This window comes from Astatotilapia calliptera, chromosome 22 (assembly GCF_964374335.1).
Source record: "Astatotilapia calliptera chromosome 22, fAstCal68.1, whole genome shotgun sequence".
NCBI lineage: Eukaryota > Metazoa > Chordata > Actinopteri > Cichliformes > Cichlidae > Astatotilapia > Astatotilapia calliptera.
The window spans coordinates 10786967-10809026 of record NC_137442.1 but is presented as its reverse complement, the minus strand read 5'-3'; the positions used below and the strand labels follow the sequence as shown (position 1 = coordinate 10809026).

Below are 22060 nucleotides of genomic sequence, written 5' to 3'. Positions count from 1 at the left end.
CCCTCCACTGCACTTACCATTAAAGCTAGCATGACCACACACTTTCATTCATGTGTGTACGCACTAACGCACAAGTCAATGTGAATACGTATATAAACACACATGCACTAACTTAGAGACCCTATGGATTTATGTCCTGAATACTTTCAGGATATATACCCTATTATTCCTCCATCTAATTACTAAGCTATAATCAATAGGCTGTTTTCCATGCAGAAATCAATAGGGCCAACCTGTACGGCTCTGTTTGGCCTCATAGTGAAGAAGAATCAGGCCGAGAAAGGGTCAGAAAAAGTAAAAGGTGAGGAATGAACAAATAATATGTGGCGAAAAGGGATGAGGATATAGAGTGTCGCTCGAGGATAGAGGGATGAGATTTTGGTTTGACAGAGAGAAGAAAAATGGGATGATAACACGCATGGATGGAACAGATGAAAGGATAAAGAGTAAGGAAAATGCGAGGAGGCGGTGGCTAGAAAGAAGAGTGATGACTGGTCAAGTTAAGAAGACAGAGAGATGGGAATGGAAGAGGGTGTTGAGGCATCAAAAAGGAGGGGGTAGAAAAAGAAGGGGGGGTCCAGCGGAAATGTAGATAATGGAAGTATAGCAGAAAATGGATCTGTAATGTCAGGAGAAAAGGTGGAAGAATATGGAGAGAATGCAAAAGGTTAAGCAAAGAGATGGCAAAATGGGTTGATGGGTTTTTTTGAAAGATGGATGGGAGATATAAAAGGGATAAATGTTAAGAGGCAAAGAAAATGGTTTGGGTGAAGAGGCGCTTTCATATATAGCTTTGGATACTAATAGACAAAGGTTGGAAGTGGTTACATTTACAGAAAACCCTCAAACATACAATGACACAGACGTCCCAGAGGAAAAGTCTTCCTTAGAAAATTAACTTTAAATACTATGTCAAAAAAAGACTGGATTTATTCTTTATTCCAGATCAAAGAGGAATTGTCCAACGAGGCAACAGATGTCATTAACCAGTTATAGACCAAGATTTTTGCTTATGTATTTTCATCCTTTAAGCTTGCAGTTATACAAACACTTCACAACTTTTTCATCAGCAGAGCAGTACAAGGCATGCATCCTGTGTTGTGAGAGACCTACTCCTAGCCAACAATCTGGGAAAGGTTATAGAAACATGGAATGCAATACAATGAAGGGTATATGGTGAAGGAGAGGTGAAGGGTGCAAGGAATGAGTCATGGAGATGGGGTTGATGAGGACAAGATGATGAAACATGACTTGGGGGGGAGGGAGCAGGTCAGACCAAGAGGTAATAGCATGAAAAAAGGAAAGGTGGATGAAAGGGTACGGGGTGAAGGACAGGTTGTTTTAAGACATAAAGAAAATGGATCTTTATTGTTAAAATGGATAAATGGCAATTGCAGCTATATCAAAAGCTGAATGGGAGGTTGAGATATTGATTGGCTTACAGACATAAAAATCTATACTTTATGCAAAATTTCAATATCATATCTTATATGAGTTATATGGTGCGACTAGAACTAGTATTAGCATATATATATATATATATATATATATATATATATATATATATATATATAATTTAAGAAGATATAGACATAAATAAGTGCAAGTATATTATTATTATTACGTGTGCATGGCGCTGAGGGATTGTCCAAAGGGGTCCTGAAGTGATCCTCCTCACACAAGCACACCATGGATCCTTCCTCTTCTGCGACGCTGTTGGCTGGGCAGGGGAAACACTCCTGCTGTCTGGACGACATCTTGTAAGAGCCAGGTGGACACGCTGGAAAAGAAAAGCAGTTTGTCAGATATGTCCAAATTACGTGATATATCACATTACATACATTTAAAAAAATATATGTAATATATCCTTTTGGGAAATGAACACATGAAACACATATTGCTATATCAAGGAACTGCACGTTCACAAGATAATTCTGCAGATATGCTAACAGTTTAGAGCCTTTTTTTAATCACATAAGCGCCTCTATTTCACTAAGCACGTTAAAGCCTTTGAAAGAACGAGAGGGAAAATTAAGAATGAGTGTAGAAAAATGAGAAAAGCCAGTGAGACCTCAGTGAAGTATAGATGAGATAAAAGATAGGATTAGAGCAGAAAAGTAGAGGAGACTTTGGCTAAATCCATCTGACAAACACAATTCTCACATTACATGTGATCGGTGGACCTGTGCAAATGCCATCAAAGTCTGCAACTGGAATGAACCAGCTATGCAAATGAAAGAAAACCAATGGATCGTGCAGGCACAAAGCTCCGAAGCCCAAGATTTTTTATTTCATTGTGCTTTTTCTCCCCTTGTTTCGCCTTATTTGGAAGTTATCCCAAAGCATGCATGAACCAAAATACAAAAGGTGAGAACGTGGACAAAGGTGATAAGTACTCATGACCTTACATGTGTAAGAGTACACACCATGTAACAGAAGCTTATCAGTGCAAGTGTGACAATGGGCGTGCATAAACACACACACTCAAACTCACTGAGAACAGCTTATTTTACACTCTCCCTGTATGCAGTTTCATTTTCCACTTGCCGTGCTTTTGTAGCAGGTGATAATGGGTGTGAAATCAGGCAGCCAGCTACCGCTCCATGCTCTGGTCTCCTCTCTTCTGAGACTGTATTCTAAACAGCGGGTCTACATTAACAGCTCTAGTGAGCTTTCTACCCCTCTCTCCCAGTCTTCTGCTCGTTTTCCATTCTCCTGCCACATTATTCTTTCTTATTCCTTTCATACCTTTCTTTGTCCTTCTCATTTTTTGTTTCGTCATCGTCAGTCTTGTTAGGTTCCAACTTTGGAGGCATGTTCATTTTTACCCAGAGTGAGAAACTAGTGATTGACATAACCAGTTAGTGGACATTAAATTAGTTTACAGATGGTAGATACTGGTTTTGAGAATATTTATGGACGAAATACTTGGTAACAAAGGCCTTAGCCATGCAAGTCTAGGGACTGGTTGTTAACCCCCTGGCAACCTCCAGTTGCTAGGGACAAATGTGAATTCCACACCCAGATCACGAGTGGTTGCTAGGTGTTTATCTCCAGGCGAAATCGCCTATAAAGAGGCTCCTTGTAATTGCTTTGGTCACTAGCAGTTTGCTGTGGTCGCCTGCAGTTTGCATGGTACAAGTTTACTCGTATAGAAATAATCACCATTTACTCTTCGAGCTGTAGTGAAACTTGAAAAAGTGCAAGATAACCCAGGAATGGAGAATGTTAGCTTTAACGTGAAAGTTGTGTTTGGAGAGTAAACTGCAAGTCTTTGCTTTGTTGCCATGCAAACTCAGGCTTCTTTGCGACCAGTTTCAAACTAGTGGCTGCCAGCAATCTCATCAACCACTCAACCAGCTGCAGAAAGTGAATAGGGAGCTTTAGCAATCAGTTTCAGAAGAATTACCAGCAACCTGTACCAGCTACTTGCAGCTAGTCTGAGAATATACATTTTACCCTCAGAACCAGTGGTTGCCACATGGTAGCTGACAAGCTTCTACACCTGCGCCATCGAGGCCTACATTTTAAATCAAAAGAAGCTATAACATGAAAATTATGACTCAAAATTATTTATATGACTCAAAATAAGACATGGTTGCTTTACTTACCCTGATACTACACACTTTTAAATACACAAATTAAAAAAAAAAAGAAAAAAAAAGGGGGAAACCAACTACCAACAGAAATATTTGAAGCTAACGATACGCTGGCAAGGGTTAGCCAGTCATAATAGTCCATGTGGTACATGGTAAATGGACTGGTACTTATATAGTGCTCTTCTACTCTAACTGAGCACTCTACTACAAGCCTCATTCAGTAAATCATACACATATTTTTTCTAAATCAAAGCACCTTCGCTAACATCGACACACTTTGACATGCAGAAAGGAGAAACTGGTGATCAACCTACTATCCTTCCAACCTACTTTACCTCCTGAGCCACACCTGCGCCGGCCCTGAATTTCCAAGAAAGATTCTTAAACATTAAAAGATGTTCAATTCACATTCTTGGGTATGTTTACTTGAAGAGCTTGAATAGGAATTAGGAGATATCATGAGCCCCTGGAACCATGTTATCAACTGTGATTTAAGGCAACAGTGCCCTGTCTGAATTATGTGATAAAATTTATGGGATTTATGGGAAATTACAGTTAAGAAGACAGCACTTTTCCCACCTGCAGTATTGTGTCACACAGTCAGTAATGCTGATATATTTGTATGTGACACAGGCAAATTGAACACAAAAGCCTTCCCCTGGCTCAGACCAGTCTGAGAGTGTGCACGTGCCTGTATACCTTTGTGTATGCATGTGTGTATTACAGCCCTGTGTGGCATGTTCGAGGCTGTAAGAACCTCGTAATCGACTTTCTAATGTCTGTCATTACACAAAAAAAAGCCTCTCGCTTTCAGCTCAAAGCACAGCCAAGCATGGGGACATAACAGAAACACACACACACCCGGTCAAGCAGCACTGAAGTAGACTCCCTTTGTTCCTGACTGTGCTGCCACTATCCTTCCCTTCGCCACAGCAAGAACATCAAGTGTGAATAGCACCTAAATCAAGGCAAAATTATGCATAGATCTATGAGAACAGAAATGGGTTTTGCATTTTCTACCTATCATGCTTAAAAGCAGGCTAGCCATATGGCTGGCTGCAGTTCTGACTTATCTCTTCAATTCAGCATGGATAGACATTTCGCTGGCCCACGATGGAAATGTGTGTCTAATGATAGGGGTGTATCAAGACAATATGTGCAGCTCAGATAACAAAAGGAGCTGGCTTTGCATGATGCCCGTCATTTTCAAGGGATTCAAAGGGTCGCCAAAAGCCAGTGCCAGAGAAGGTCATGTCAGTCAGCATGGCCACAAGCCATCTGCCAGTTGGAGAAGAGGAGTTAGTTTAAAAGGCATCCAGCGGTGAGAAAACAAAACAAAAAACTGAACAAAACAATGGAGATACTTGTAATGAAGAGTACTCAAGATTACTCATTTGGTTTTTCTCATCTTTAAATTGCAAGGTGTATAAATTTAAGTGGAAATCAGAGTTTCAGTGGAAGTAAAGGAGAGTGGGTGGTTAGAGAACTAGAGAGACAGAAGGAGAGATCTGCCAGGACAGCTGGCAAACCAACTGATCAATTTGTCCTATGTGCTGACTGGGAGCCTCGATTAAATGAAACACGGCGGCAAATGTATGCACGCGCACGCGCACACAGAGGCATATTTCTTCAAGGTGTTATGATATAGATATGCAGTGACATGCCAGGTCCTTGGGGTGGGGGGTAGTGGATGACACAGTACGCCAACTGCTGTGAGAGATTGTTCGGAGAGACAGAGACACCAACAGACAAACAGATGGCGTGTGAGGGACAGAAAGACAGTAGGCTATGTACTGTACTGAGAAAGGACATTAAACAGGGAGGGATAATAGACTCCTTCAGACTGACTGATAGACAGAACAATAAACACAGGCATGGAATGCATACAGATGAGAAACACACTGAACGAATGAGTGACAGTGTTAGAATAAGGTCATCTATAGTAGGAATATATAAAACAGCAGAAGTGCTCTGCTTGCCATTGGAGCTTATCGGTAGTTAGAAAATAAATATAGGAATATGATTGCAAAACTTGTTATCAATCTTTCTTAGAAAATTCATTATTACTCTGACAGTTTGAGATATGCCAACAGTTTTGCCATCTAATGAATAAAAAGTAAAAGGCCAAAGAATCCACATTTCAATGAGCTTACAAATGACTTTAATAGACTTTTGTCTTTGTGGGAGGAATCAATTTATAGTTTGCCCTTCTCTCTTATTTTCTTTTTCCTTTCTTTTCTCTAACCTTAAACATGCCCATTAATAAGTCATGAAGCACTTAATGCAATACATGTGAGCAATGAATTGTTTCTTTGCCTCTCTGACAGCACACATTAATAAATATTAATAACCCTAAAAGAGGTTTACTTTAGACCTTTGTGCGCGCACACTGGCACACATTTGCACGCAGCTAAACCCCAAGAGAGATTACACATAGACATAACGCGACGATTTTTTGCAGAGGTTTTCAAGGAATTGAACAAAGTATGATAGTCAAAGGGGTAATGGTATCATAGAGAGATGGGGATGTGATTCCAGCAGTTGGAAATCAATAATTGAGAGAGCTTTAATTCAGATGAGTGCTCCCTGTGTAGCTGATGGTGATTTGAATTCTTTAGGCTTCCTTAACATCCAAAAAATTTATTCTCATTACCATCTTTTTACACACACACGGACACGGACCTACGCGCACATACGCACGCACACATGTAAATCTGCATATCCGAATCAGAGAAGTAGGGAGGTTGGAGAAAAATGACTGATTAATGTGTTTAAATGTGTCGTGTTAGGTCAAATTATTAAAATGTGAACTGATGAGGTTAGGGTGAGTCAGACTGAATTGGACTAGTTGAAATTGGACAAAAGTAGATGGGGTCAGTCTCATTCCACATGATAGATTGGCTGAAGAGAATGAGATATGGACCATACTGGATCAGAAAAAAATGTTGAAAAATACTGTTTCAAGCTAAGACGTTGGAGCTTAGGGGGAAAAGGCTTGGAAAGTTACCAGTGCAACTCTCCAGACTGAAAAATAAAAAGACTCTTAATACCCTGGTCAAGGCTCATGAACAGTATGTGTAAATTGTGGGGAATTTACGTGTATAGTGCTGTGCAAGTCATTCTTTGTTTTTTGCCAGGAAAATGGAAAATAGGTGTAGTAACTTACTGAAAGGAGCCAAACATAAATGTTTACACACTATGTAAAGCAAAAACTGAGTTTGTACAATTGAAGAGCTTAAAAATCAATATACCCATCTTCAACACAGCCTGAACTCTCCAAGGCTCTCAGGAATAGTTCTCCAGGCTTCCTGAAGGACATTCCAACTTCTTTAGATGTTGCCTGGGGAGACCAATCCATGACTGACAATGTTCTGTTATGTGTTTCAGGAATGCTTTAACTGCACTGGCGCTGTGTTTGGGATCACTGTCATGGTGAAAAGTGAAGCTGTTCCCAATTGGATGAATTTCCTGTTACTTGTTAGCATGTTGGATTACACTGTGTGGCAGGGCGTGGCCTGCGGTGCAGTGCAGGGAAGGCGGACGCACCTGCACGGCATCTGCAATCACGCCCCGCCGACTTAAATATTGTACTGGGTCCTGTGGTTGGGGTTGTTGTGGTAATGTTGAGCGGGCAGCGGGAGAGCTGCAGCTCTGTGTGCATTGTGAAGCAAACGTGTGTGACAATAAAAGGATGCAAAGCATGTTGATGTCACCGGTTCTGCCGTGTATGTTTACACACTGTTAGATTGGATCACAATCTAACAGTGTGTTCTTATTTTCATAATTCGATCAATTTTTAACAAGCTGGCCCAACACCCCTAGCTGAAAAGCAGGTTCAAACTATGGCAAAACCTGCTGGACCTTGTCTTTATCTTCTGTAAATCATCATTAATGATGATTTGAACCAAAATTTTCAATTTGGATTCATCATTCCAAAAGACCAGTTGTCACTGATTTTCAGCATGGATCTTGTGTAATTTGTGTAAAAAAAAGAAAGAAAAAGAAAACAAACATCACTCTGAAATCGGTCACGGATAAGGACTAGACTGAAAATGAGTAAAAGGGCAGCCAGTGTCCGAAGAAAAAAATCTGAAAGATCTTCAGAAAGCCTTTCTCTTAAGACAAATTTCCAATAATTACGAGAAAGTTTGTCTCCCTGGAAGCAAAATATAAAGAAATGAGAGGTGATCCAAGACTTGTAAACAATTCTGTCCTTGTATATTAATAATTAAAAGCTTTAAAACAAATCATAGGGAGGAACTATACAGGTTAGGGTAAGACAAACTAAAACAAAAAAACCCAACTTTAAATCAATGCTTCTAATTTAACATCAAAAATTTCCTCTCATTATATTTTTAATGTTCTATATTTTTCTCTTTGTTTCATGTTGGAAAAATTAATGTTTTGACTTTTTGAAATGCTCTATCCAAGAGTAAGACAATGGTCTTCTATGGCAATAAGGAAATAATACTTAGTATAGAAAGCTAAAAATTAATAAACCCCTAGAAACTTGTCTGTTGCACAAGGCCCTCTTCAAAAAACCCGCTACCACGTCATCGGATCAAACTGTAGTGTATCATATTCCCAGTAAGCAGATTTTCTGATTTTATAGTTTGAAATTAAGTGACTGATGAAAAAAAACATTTCGTGACCCTTTCCATGGCCTGCTCTTTTGGAAGATACAATTTTCTCCTGAACTAACATGCAGTGTCATAACCTGTCTGCGTGTCTAGCTGCTTTGAAGATATGACCTAGCCTTGAATTACAGCATAAATCCCTGTTATTAGCTCAAAGTAAAGACCTCATTCAAGTCACCCACTGACTGGCTGCTGCTTCACAGTGTAATCGTGGAGAAGGCTCTGAGCCGTGCCATTCAGGTCAATGCTTTATCGTTTTATTCTCTGTTCTGCCCTGGTTACCGCAGACTGACATCACACAGAGAACACAGGAGAATAACTAGCGAACAATGCCGCCAGGGGTATTAATGTCAGCCGTGCTCTGTACAAGCTTTGCGCTGAAGACATGTCTAATTCTGCATGTCAAGTGCAGCATGTATACGCAGTGACAGACACATCACACGCAAACAAAAGCACACAATTACTCACAGTTGTGAATGCAAAACTCCCACGGATCCATTCGTTGGCTTTTTCACACAAGCATCCGCTTCAACGCCGAACATTTAACAATATCAAAGTGGTTACATCACAAAATAGACACAACAAAGAGCTGTCATGTTACATCACAGCAACAAAGAGCCAGGCCTGAACAGTTTGGATCAAACAGAAAATTCAGAGAGAATCAGCCAACATAATACAGCACTAGGGAATCACAAAAATGTATGCATAGTCATGGAGTTATAAGGTCATGCATCTATTTTTGTGAGGCAAATGTTTGTTAACGACATTAACTTTTCATTCTAAAAAACAAAAAAAAGTTTCCGTTCTTGGTGGTGGCACGGTGGTGCAGTGGTTGACACTGTTGCCTCCATGCAAAAAAGGTCCTTGGTTTGATCCTCATGCCTATGTGGGTTTTCTATGAGCTTCTTTCCACAGTCCAAAAGCAAACAGGTTAGCTGGTGATTTTAAATTGTTAAAGTCACTGCGATAGGCTTTAAACTGACCCCATAACCCTAAACTGCTTACTGAAACGCAATGGATGCTAGTTTTTAGTTGCACTTTAATAATAGATTTTGAATGTAAGGCTTCTAATGATGTATGCTCACTCACTCACTTTTTTCATTACACAAAAAAGGTTCCTTATTGCCAGGCTATGACTTTATTGTACTTGACTTTTAATAATAAAATTTACTTAAAATTTGACATTGCTTAATATACCCAGGATTTCTCCTTGTGGCATTGAAAATGGCAAATTATTTTTTGTGATATTTGAATCAAAGTCAGAAATTTCAGTGTGATGACAACACTAAGCCAGACCGCATTCGCAATTGGTATAACATTATGGAAACAAGTGTATGCCAAAATACCATATTTATTACTGAAATTAATCAAAAGAGGCATTCCCCATTTTTATGGTCTTTTATATAAAAAAGTCATAAAGAAAATTGGATGGCATGAGTATTTATATCCAGTTTTATTCCATTTTTAGTTGCCAAAATACTTCAATAACTATGAAAGATATCAATCAAATGGTGGCACACAGACAAATAGTGAGGCGACTGCCAAAAACTAGGAAACCATGAATGAAAACACTGACCCACTACAGCAGAGTTAAATATACTACTTAAGGTGAAGGGACAGATGCGTTTGGTGTTCTAAAAACAATTGGAAGTCAGTTATTGTGGTTTAACCCGGTGATATTGCACACTTTATTGCAGGAAGCTGTGCTGCTGTGGCAGAGGCTCTGACACAAAGCTCAAGGAAGCAGTTAAGGTAATTTAAAAACACTCCGACTCCCTAAATTGCCACAGTAGCTGTCAAAACTCGATTCCTTCACAAAGTAATTACTTCGTCATAACTCAACACAGACATGGTGCACACATTTTACATTCAAATGTAAGCTTTACAGTGATAGAAAGTTTCCGTTTTGAATAAATATCTCAAGAACAGTAATAGATGTTATAAAGTCTATCATTCTTGCTCTACATGTTTATTGAGGGTGACAGTAGCCACATTGTAGAATGACTGCAATAAAGACAGAGCATCACCAAATCCACTGAGTTTCATCCCATGCTAACAAAATAATGCTGAATATATTTAAATCTGTTTATGTTTAAACCACTTTATCTTTGGGAATATGGGCTGTGAAGTACTTTCTTTTTAGTGCTATTGCCCATTGCCTTAAACCTTATATATATATATATATATATATATATATATATATACATACATATATATACATACATACATATATACATACACATACATATATACATACATATGTGTATATATAATTCATATATATATTAATATGTAGATTGCATATTTTGGCATGCCATTCAATGTTAAAAGGGGGCATTAGATTGATTTGATACAAAATAAATCAGATATGTTTACATGAATGTGGAAATAAACAGATGCATTTTCTTTTACCCACACAAGTGATTGAAGTAGACAGATGTCCGTAGGGTGCATATCTGTATTTTCTGAACACATACTGACTCACTTGGCTCATGTGCTGAAATGTACAAAAAACCCACCATACACACATAAACACAGCAGACCATCGCTGACTGTTGACGGATCCTGCTCTTCTTTTCTCGTTTCCATGTTTATGCCACTGTCTTTAATACCCGTGCTACTTCGACGTTTACCTTTCTCCCATCTCATCTTCTGAAATAGCTCTTGACTGCTATCAACTCTGCTCCCTGCCAAACTCTGCCCACTCCCCCCACACACACCCATCCCTTCCCCGACTCCCCTCTATCATGTTTGCTACCCTCTCTTTCTTTTTGTCCATTATTTGCCATCCCTTCTTTTGCTCCAGCAATCATTTTCCACAGGATTTATCAGGGGTTCTGGAACAAAAGACTGAGAAGGAACAATTTCTGGATGTTATTGCCTCCTTCTCTCCTCATCTTGTGAACATTTGCACTGTTCATATTTGAGTATTTAGCTCTTGTTCTTATCCTAAATGACTACCATTAAGTACACTTTTTTTTGTCTCCCACTCATTTTTGTAGAAGGGATGGTGGGCATGGTAGTAAGCTAAATATGGATCTTTTATTGCATGGTTCCCAACATTAACCCCCAGTTTGTTTTCCTTAAATACATAGCTTTTACCCACAATCACACGCACTGGATTTTGACTCTTAAAACCAAAGAAAAAGTCAAATACTCCAAAAATAAAATCTGACTGTTCAGTGCTTTAAGCAACACAAACTGACTTTTATTCACACATTTGATTGGAAGCTTAACTCTTTCTGACAGATGTCTGCATATAAACAACACTGTGTGACAAACTGTAAATATAGAGTGGTACAGTATGTGGTAAATAAGGAGTGATTTAAAGGGAAAAATAAAAGACCGACCCTGGTTTGAAGCAGTCGCTATAATATAATCAGCTCCATTTTTGTGTTACATCTCCATGGCTTAATGGGCTGGGATTTAATCTTTTCTCATCTTTTGGTTTCTATGGCAAACACTGAAAAAAGAGTGTTTTATTAACTTCTGTTTTCATTCAAACCTAATATGACATCATCAACTTAACCCTCAAGCTTTGACCCTCAGGTTGACCCTCATCCAACTGACCTTATCCTTTAAAATCTAACTGTAAAACCACTGAACATCATTTCAGTCGTGACTTTCTCACCGTTTCATCCTGCCAGGGCCAAGACTTTTGAAGATGTCCTCTCTATCGAGTGTAGTGATTCGTCTGGCATTGTGATAGATGGTTGAATAATGGTCACATGTCATGGGAGGACTAATGATTAGCCTATCAGTGCCACAGCAGAAGCAACATTGTCAATTGGTGTGCTTCTGAACAACAAATTGATGAAGATAAATTCTTGTTATTTCACCTCACTCCACTCTTAAAATGCTGCCATTACCAACATGTTGGCTGTGGTATGTCTCAGTGATTAAGTTTGAGATATTGGTTTGTAGTGACTGATTTAGTCAAATCTCCTCCCCCATGGAAAACAGTTAGACTGAAGAAAATGGAAATAGCTGTAACAAGCTGACAAGCCTGATATGAGGCTATGCTAAACTGTCAGCCTCATCCATTGATTACTGTTATTGGTATACCAGATGTGCGGACTTTTGCTTTTCTTACGTGTGTGTTAGAAGCTTAGCCACATTCTTATCTTAGTAACGTGTCACCTGCACACAAGTCCATACTACACACATACTACTGCATGCATACACACAAGCACGAGTAGGTGTTATTCGAGGAATGGGGTTTTGCGGTGGTCCTACGCACAGCTTTGCAGACAGTCGTATACATGCACTGCCACCATGGGGCAGTATCACAAATATCCAGTCTTTGATAATGATGCTTGTGCTCCTTGCCTGCCAAAAATAATTATTATATCTTATTATATACAAAGAGCTGAAGTGAAACAGACTGAGCCTTCATACCCACAGATGATTATTACTGTCATGATCACCTTCATACATGGAAAGTCTCCCACACACTTATCCTTCTCACTTAACATATCCATCACATAACCATGGATACAGCTTGCTGCACAAGACGCGCGCAGTTGAAATTTGGTTCCTATATTGTGTGAACATATTTGTTTACATATGTTTTTGAACAACAGAGTTTCTGTATACATTATGTGCATATCAGCTGCGAGTTGGCAAACAGGTGTGCATATGAATGTCAGCCAATTTCAGGTCGATCACACACAAAACGAGATCCAACCTTCTGCTCACACACGCTGTTGTGCTGCGTGCTCGTGTGTATTCTGTTTCGCTTGCCTGTCACACTCGGCTAAAACACAATTCCTCCATCAAACTGAGAGTGAGGATAGCAGGTAAGAGAGTAATATTGATTTGTAATGCTCCTGAAGGTTATACACACAGCAGTCTTTCAGACACATACATCTCTCCCCATTTGCGATGGCAATATGTAATGTCATTCTTCACTACTTCCAATTTTTCATGCATAAAAATGCATGTCTTTACTGCGAGTACGCTGTGTATAACAACCACAGGCTCAACCACAGTATGGGATGGAAGAAAAAAAAACAACTGCTGCCAACATGTGTTTGTTTTTGCTATGGACTCAAAAACAAAGAAATCGTCTAAGAGTAAAATGGGAAAAAATAAACTATTGCAAACACTTCGCAACATAACTCACTGTGACACACGAGTACATTTTAAATTTCCTAAACATCTAATCAGATATGCAACTGGAAACTAATCACATGCACTGGTGGAAACATTAGGGATGATATGGAGAGTAGATGAGAGTTTGTGTTTTCTTGCATGCCACTCATCTTTGTGCGTGTCTGTATGATTATATGCATATGTGAGTGTGTGTGTATACCGAGTACGTCCTGTTATGAAAATTACCAAGCGTAATCTCCAGCCAGCAATCTGTTGTGGCACACCAGAGTCATTTGATTTCTTTGAATCAGCTATTCAAATCTGAGATGTGAACTTGAATGAGTCGCGCCTTCTAATGACATTCCATTTTCATTTGCCTCATCAGCCATTTTCATTAATACTGTGACCCAGATATAGACAAATGGGCCTGATAAATTTGATTCCCAAGAGTATAGACGGATGAGCAGTGCTGCATATCTTTAAGTACAGTGGAGGAGAGGAAAACGAGGGGTGGCGTGGGGGGGTTGCTGTAGAGCTTTTCGTTCTATCTAATATCTGGTAGAATTGTTAAAGGAGGATGTCAAGGGTAATCAGATAGGCCCTCGAGCCTGGAAGACACACCTATTAGAGTCACTTAGAGTGAACTCGTATAAGTAGGTGCGCATATCTGTGTGAGTCAGTGTTTTTTACGAGTGCCTATAAGAAAGTGGTGTGCATCTTATGCAGCAATTTATGTTCCTAATATGTGTGAAAGAAAGTGTGCTGTTGCATGCATAAACACAAAGCGGAAAGAAGATTAGATGCATATTCCAGTTAGAAACATTAGCCTCAAGACAAAGACTCTACTTGGTGGAAACAAGTGTAAGCCTCCAGCAAACGTGCGTATACAGAGTTGTCTAGTTTAGATTTTTATAATTTTCTATATGGTTTTCATATAGCAACCAAAATATGAGAAATTCCTTCAGTGTAGTCCATCACAAAAGGCACCAGTCAAATCAAACTAGTCTCAACAATTCGATAAGATAGTGTTTTGAGATTAACTGTCTTATGCTATCTGTCTTGGATATTTTCTTCTCTATTCTTTGTGTAGATTTCTCTCACATGGATTTATATGCTCAGCGAAAGCCTCAGTGATTCACCTGCCTGCCTCTCATTTGACATGTTACCTGTATGCATTAACAAAGGTTAAGTCTCAGTGGTCTTAATATCCAGGTAAAACATAAAAAAAACATTGATTTGTGTGTACGAATACAAGTCAATTCAGTCTGTCCAGTATAAATGAATTAGATGAACACTCAGGGTGAAGTACTAAACAAAAATCTAAAATATTCCAAGTAGCAGTTTAAATGATATAACTAATTCAGAGTTCCAAGAGCAGCAAATTGTTTCTGTCTGATACCGGTTTCAGTAAAGTCAAGACTGCAGTGTTCAGCGGACCATCTAAGACAAACCTAATCCCTTGTCATCACTCATTCTCTGCATCATTTAAGATCAAGCGTCTCCGATCCAAACTTATTAAATGGCTAAACAGGTGCAGCGATGGATGGAGATAATGGTGGGGGGTCACTTGGACGATACGGGTGATTAAGTGTTTTCACCGGTAGGGGAGTCATGGCCAAAGCATACGACGGTTAGAATGTTTTTATACGTGTATGTGTGTGTGCGTACGAGAACAAGACCCCATGTGATGAGGAACAGTTGGTCTATCAAGGAGACGGATGAGGTGGGCTGATCCCCCTGCCCTTCCCAACCCCCGCTGGGTTTAATGGCCGAGCTCCATTTCAGGGATCAAAACACGCATACATAAACATGGATGAAATGATGATGATTTTCTGAAAAGAGAATCAATTTAAAAAGATTTTTGCCAAGAATTTATGGATCCCAGCATTCTCCAAATTACTGTTGTTCTTGCTGCAAAGAACACAGCGATCACACCAGCTTATAGTTAACAAGGTCTTCCTGTGACAATTACACCTCAGAAACTGCCTCCAGTAATAAAAACTGAGCTGAAAAATTCGGGAGGGAGGTTCTTGCAAATCAGCCATTGATTATGCACTGGATCCAAGTTAAAGAAAAACAGAAGAGAAAACGCTGTTAAATTGCAGCATGCTTGTATAGTATTTTCAGAAATGTAATTTTTACTAGAATTTCTCTTTTAGTCATGCTCCTATATAATTTATAATAATAAAAAACACAGATAAATTGCCAGGTTCCAAAACACAACTCAGATGCATAAAAAGGTAAATATAAGTACATCAACATGCACACAAAACACTTGTTTAATGCGTTAATTATTCTTCAAATTACACTACAAAAAAAAGCAAAACACTCATCCAAAAACATACATCAACATGATTGCTCATACATACACAAATGCAATGTGACAATTAACGCAGCTTAGTGCGCCCGCTGCTTGAATTAAAATTGACGCCTTGCAACGCAATCACAGGGCACAATTAAGCTGTGAAGGTAAAGCGGCCTTGACCTTGCTGTGTAATTAACAAACTCTTCTTTCATTAATCCCCTACTACTCATTCTTTTCCACCCCCTCTAAATCTTCCCCCCTATGTCCCCCATTTCACACAATGTCTTCCTCCTTCTGAGCAGCCGTTTAATTAAGACATGCAACATGGCGTCATGAAGAGTCAGGGGACAGAAGGCATGCAATTAAGGGGACGGAGAAAAGAAGGCATGAAAGGAGGGGAAACAAGTCAACAAAAAGATAGAGAATTTGGGACAAAAAACAAGATGTAAGGAACTATACTTCGAAGAATGACTGCGCTTAGAAGAGCATTTGCTGTACTCAGAACACAATTTTCTTTAGAATACTCTGCAAAGCAATGCCTTTGCCAGAAATTATGGTCCAGCCACTGAAGCATGCGGAGACAGACTGAACGAGACAGTGAGTCATCGAGTAAAGTGACTCAAGGAGCATTACACTGCCTGCGTGCGTTTCTGTGAATGCAGCGGTGCACGTCTGTTTAAGTGTGTGTATCCTAGAATACGATGGTCTCGGGCAAGTGCATTGGACACAGCAAGCTATTCATAGTGCAGAAGGATGCTAAAAATCTGTGGATAAAAGAAGCCTTAATGCCTTAAACAAAATGTTGAAGCTAGCCAGGGAGCAACGGAAAAAAAATCATGGGGCACAAGCAGACATGGCAGACGTTTCGAGACCCACTTTACTGCGCTATTTACTGCTTCACTTACTGCTGTCAACAGCCATTGCCTGATACAGGCAGAGAGTTGTGGTGAGTCAAAGCTTTAAATAGGTAGGAAAATTAGACAAACAGGTGGCTGAGGTGGTGGAGACTCGCTGCGCAGTCTTGTATTTAAAATAGTAGAAAAAGTCAAAGAGAAACAAGCAAGACTGTACAAATTAAAACATCAGTTCATTAAGAACACGCTGCACATCAAAGGTCTCTCCTCTCTTTTCTGGACCATGAAAGATAAACTGTATATGCGCAAAACCTCAGGGTGATGCATAATAAGTATAGATAAACACTTTCAGTCATTGTCTTTTAATTAAGGCCTACAAATCCTGAATCAATCCAGTTTATACATTTCAGAAACTACAAGAGTCATTACTGACAGTGCAGATGAAGCTGTGCTCCTACAACACGTTGGTAAAACATGAAACCAACTTGCTAAAGTATATTGAACAGTCAAAATTGCATTGCTGGTAAATCAGACTTGACAGTCAGGCTCTAGGAGTTGGCCAAATCTGCAGACCAGACTACTACAGTGCTTGTCATAACATGGGTAGAAGAGGGAGACATTCACACCAGTATCTATCAGCACCAGTTACAATCAAGCACTGGCACTAGGAGTTTACCTTTAAAACTGCCCAGTTTTATGCCTTTTCCTTCTTCCACTTCCACACTACTGCTGTTAGCATGCTGGTGAAGTGGTCCTCTGATACCTCTGCCTCACATCATTATTAAAAATTGTCTCTGTTACGCTGCTCATCATGATGGCGTTAACACTACATAAATGTATCCTGGGGATCAAATAACACACTGGGAATAAATCTCTCCTGACGTGCAAAGCCTGCACATCTGATTATTCCACTAAACAGTGGAAATCAGTATTTCAGTACATACCAGTGAAGTTTAGCGCTATTAGTTCAAGTTGATTGAGTGTCAAACAGTAGTTTAATCCTCTTCTATTGTGCATACAACAAGGAAACCTATGAATAATCTGCTATTATAATAAACTGCTTTCAGTATATAGTGTGTCAAAAAAAAAAAATTGGCCTTGTGAATTTTTTAATTAAAGAAAAAGCTTACCTCTCAAGGCCCTTGTAAGAAGATGGTTAGAGCTACAAGAAGTTTCAAAATAAAGTACAAGTTATCTCAACAAAAAGACAAAAGGAAGACTCCCAAAATATTTAGCACGCAGCAATGTGGCAAACTCATTTTTAACGATACAGTTCATAATTCTGGATTGCTACTGAAATAGTCCACATCTCTCTTTAAATGCAATGTTAAAGAAAAGCAAATTGTCAATTCAGCAGCAGCTACTGGGCACAACTGGGGCTAAGAGAATAAAATACCAAGATGTGTAAGCCTACATCTTTATGATACACCTGTATCCCCACATGCTGCAGCACCACTGATGCATTAAACAGACGCTATGATAAAATCTTACTCTTATTTGACTGGATAACATTTGGTGAAAAACAGATATAATCAAACACTTGATTGACCCAGACATACTGGAGTGTTAATGGAGCAAATTTTCAGTTATAGCATAACCCAAGTTTTTTCCAAGCAAACTTCAAGCAAAGCAAACACATTGAAAGTGTTGGTCGGCGTTGGAGCCAACAAACTGTAAAACGTGTCCTTCAAGAGAGTTAGAAGCAAATAAAAAAAGCTTTTTAATAGAGAGATTGCACACAGAAGCTGTTTTGTAAATACACTTAGAGAAAGTATGACGAAAAAAAATGCAGTTTGTGCAAAACAAGAATAAACTTTTCTGCACAGTGCATAAAGATGACAGAGGTCATGGAGGGAGATGGAAAGACAAAGTAGCAGCATTATTTAGCTGCTGCGTGGGAGTGTTATGTGTGCAAGAGTATCGATTTGTCTTTCCCCTGAAGCATTGTAGCATCATTTCTCCGTTTGCATTTGTTTTGCCTTTTATTTCACTCCCTCGATCCCTGCTTTCCTGTTGGCTGACACCCTCCACACTTGGAGCTCTCTATTGCTGGAAGGCAAGCCCAAATGGACTGCGAGTGTAGGGGTGTATGTGTGTGCGCCTGCATTTCTGTGTGGAAACATGGAAGTTCAATAAAAACCTTGCTCTGTATTTTTAACTAAGCCTTGCTGTGTGTGTGTGTGTGTGTGGGGGGGGGGGGGGGGGGGGGGTCACTGCTGAAATGGCTACAGTGATTACTATACAGTTCAAGTCCTCTTTCTCCATACAACCAAAACTGTATGCAGTATTGATCCAACACCACACTTCCCCATTTATTTACTTCAGGATATTTTTGTACTAAGTGCAAAAGAACTAGATCATAATGCAATACACTGAGTATTTTTTGAGCGTTTCTACTAACTAAATGAAAATCATGCATTTCTCAAGAATTCAGGTAGGAGAAATAAACTTTTAAGTTTTCCTCAAGTTGTACAGTTGATCAGTTATCCAGTTTGTTATGTGACATTTCCTATTCTAGGAAACATTTTCAAAGCTCACAACATAAGCTTTCTTTTTAAAAAAAAATTAATAAATAAAACCTTACATTCTAGTTTCTCATCGCTGTCTGTGGCATCTAATCCCAATACACTGAAAACATCTGGGTCACTAATATAACTTTCCTGAATCTTTCAGAATGTGTTCAATTTGAGCCTTCAACACTAAAAAATGCACATGCATATAGTTTAGTGTTTGTGTGGCCCCAGCTCTAATAAATTCAGACACATAGCACAGATCTCTGCCAAGGGCAATATGCTAATCAAGTGTTTATAAAACTGTAACACCAATATTAGAAGCACAAAGGAGAGGCCAACACTTGGATATAATTATGAAACCGCTGCCTGGCACATCCCCTGTGCCACCTTTAGGGAGTTTTCCTACTAATATGACACTGCAAACAACAAATTAGTTGTTTAAGAGGAAAGTGATACAGCTTCTCAGCACTTGGGGGTACACTGATGCCTTTCCTTCTGTTTTTAAAATGTACTGGGTGTATAAACCAAGCTGTGTTTTTTAGATTGTTTTTTGCAGGTCATTTATAAATTAAAAAAATAAAACAAAGCACACTACATTCAATTTATATTTCAGTTTTAACCTGCTGTTAAACTGAGGTTTCATTATATGCTTTTGCACCCTGGTAGAGCTGGGCTGGCTAGACCACATGCTCCTCCAAGTTTAATGAAAATCAGCCTGGTAGCTTTTGCATAACCCTGCTCACAGACAGACAAAATAATAACAACAAAAACCTCTTTGGTACACTCTGTAATCTGCCAGACTAGCTGTAAGGTACCCTTCTAGACCATCAGCATCTTGCTACAAATGCTTACTGTCTCGTTTCTTGGGTTGAAAGCCTGAACAATAGGTCCTGAAGTCCTGGTTATGCAGAGTGGAGATTTCAGCCTGACACCCTATATCCCTTTCTCCACTGTAGTCACTCATACACAGTCATTCTGTCTCTGCCAATTGCTTCCTTCTACCCCAACTCACTTGCTCACTGCTGCTGCCTGCCCTCTGCTGCGTTGTCCTTGTTACACTTCTGCATTTGGCACATGAGCCAGCTGCACACAGGGCTGACTTGGGTACACAACAACTTATGCAGAGGCTACAGACACACAAAGTGTCAGGGCTCTGTGTGCGGGCAGGCGGAGGTGAGGATCCAAACGCAGGACTCGGAGACTGAATGCAACTCAAAACCCACAGCTTTATTGCTGGCAGAAAACAAAACAGAAACCAAACCGGGAAAAACACAAACTGGAACACACAGGCAAAATCGCAACACTGACACAAAGAAACACAGGGCTTAAATACACTGAGGGAGTCATCGAGGAATTAGAGACAGAAGGGGAAACGAGCTGGGAGGAATGAGACCTAACGAGACAGAGGAAGCGGAACTAGAAAAACTGACATGAGACATAGCCCTTCAAAATAAAACAGGAAACAAGAGACAATTCACAAGACACAGACTTGACACTGGACTAAAAGGGACACCTAAGAACAAGAAATCACATGAGAACTCGAGCACTAGAAATACAGAGAAAGACGCTTAAACACTAGTAGTGATAACAATGATGAAAACCAAATATCAGATCAGAACACAAGTCACTTACAGCAAAGAAATTATAGAACAATAATAATAAACAAAACACTGGGTCATCGACCCAGGACCGTGACACAAAGGGCAAGTGGTTTTTCAGGATGTAGCTGCTTCATTTCCACATTTCTTTTTCTGGTTCATGTGTGGTATGAATATTTGGCCAGAGACACAGCTTAAATGGGAAAAACAAAACAAAACCACCAATCATAGTTAGAAGAGAGACCAAAAGAGAAAACTATTTTAAACTAGGAAACAGGCAACATGGCGAGACCCAGTGAGTAATTCATTAGGAGGTAAGACAATGATTATTTTCTGGTTGGGTAGATTGTTGCTGGTAGTAGTTGGCCAGTTGTAAAGTTGCTTGTCAAAATGCCTTCCCATCTGGATTTGAGGCTCTGCATCCTTCCATCTCATCTGCTCTTCTCCTTGGCCTCTATTGATCTGCACTGCCCCTTTTTGCTGACCTCCTCTGATCACCCTCCTCTTTTCCAACCGTCTTGCACTTTCACCTCTGTTCACCCATCTCCCGCTCACTCGAACACTTGTAAGCTTTTTTTTTTTCTTTTCCTCCCACCGCTCTCTCTATTAAAACCTCTTACTATCTGCACGCCCTGAGGAAAGAGAGGAAAGAGCAGAGAGTGAGTGGGATCACTCCAACTTTGTGAGAAGCGGCCACGATCCAAGTGTAAAACGAAAACATTCGTCCACAGACACACACAAAGTTGGGACCTAATGCACACACAAACACACGATCATCCAGAAACCCAGAAGCAGAAACACCCACCACTATTTCCATCTCCAACTTAATAATCTGCTAACTTTCTCCAAATATGCTTCCAGCTTTCTTGTTGGCAACAGGAAATTAACAGAGCTAGCAGTATGCTTAATGTAATTTCCCTTTTCCAGTGTGCAGCCGGTGTCTTTCTATAGTTTAGAATAAAGTATGCATGGCGCGATTTTGGTGTCATAAGAAATATCTAGGCTATTCTTTCTCCCACAATTTCCAGTCATATGTTCATAGTTTCACAAATGTTGGAAATTATAATCAATGTTGAACCTTTAAGGATTGTACACAGAGTTCAGTGAGCAGTTGCCATGGTTATAATGGGATAAGATTGCGGTGTTACACCCTAAGCAGCAATAAATTAATAAATAAAGCTGTAAGCTGATGGGACCATCATAAAAAGAGCTGTGCTTACGGGTTCTGAAAGGGCTTTTAAAACCCCCGAGCACAATGATTAGCAGCATCACTTAACCCTTTGCACAGTAAACTGTTTTCCTTTGGTTTCCACGCTACTCCACATCTATATGTGCCAGTTTATCAGTGCCTCAAGGATATGTGATTAACATGCCTTGACACTAACATCACCTCTAGTGAAAGATCTCTGTATAGATACTAAAACATTCCCCGAAGTACAGATGATTTCCCAGATCCCATT

General features: G+C 39.6%; 1 protein-coding gene across 1 annotated transcript in view; it reads right to left on the bottom strand.

Annotated features, from left to right (window-relative positions):
* epha10 (EPH receptor A10) overlaps nucleotides 1-22060 on the bottom strand; it is a 161711-nt gene that overhangs the window by 54925 nt on the left and 84726 nt on the right. Inside the window, exon 4 of the mRNA XM_026156066.2 lies at nucleotides 1625-1780. Within this exon, the coding sequence (XP_026011851.1) occupies nucleotides 1625-1780 (156 nt within the window). The remainder of the gene's footprint in view (nucleotides 1-1624; nucleotides 1781-22060) is intronic.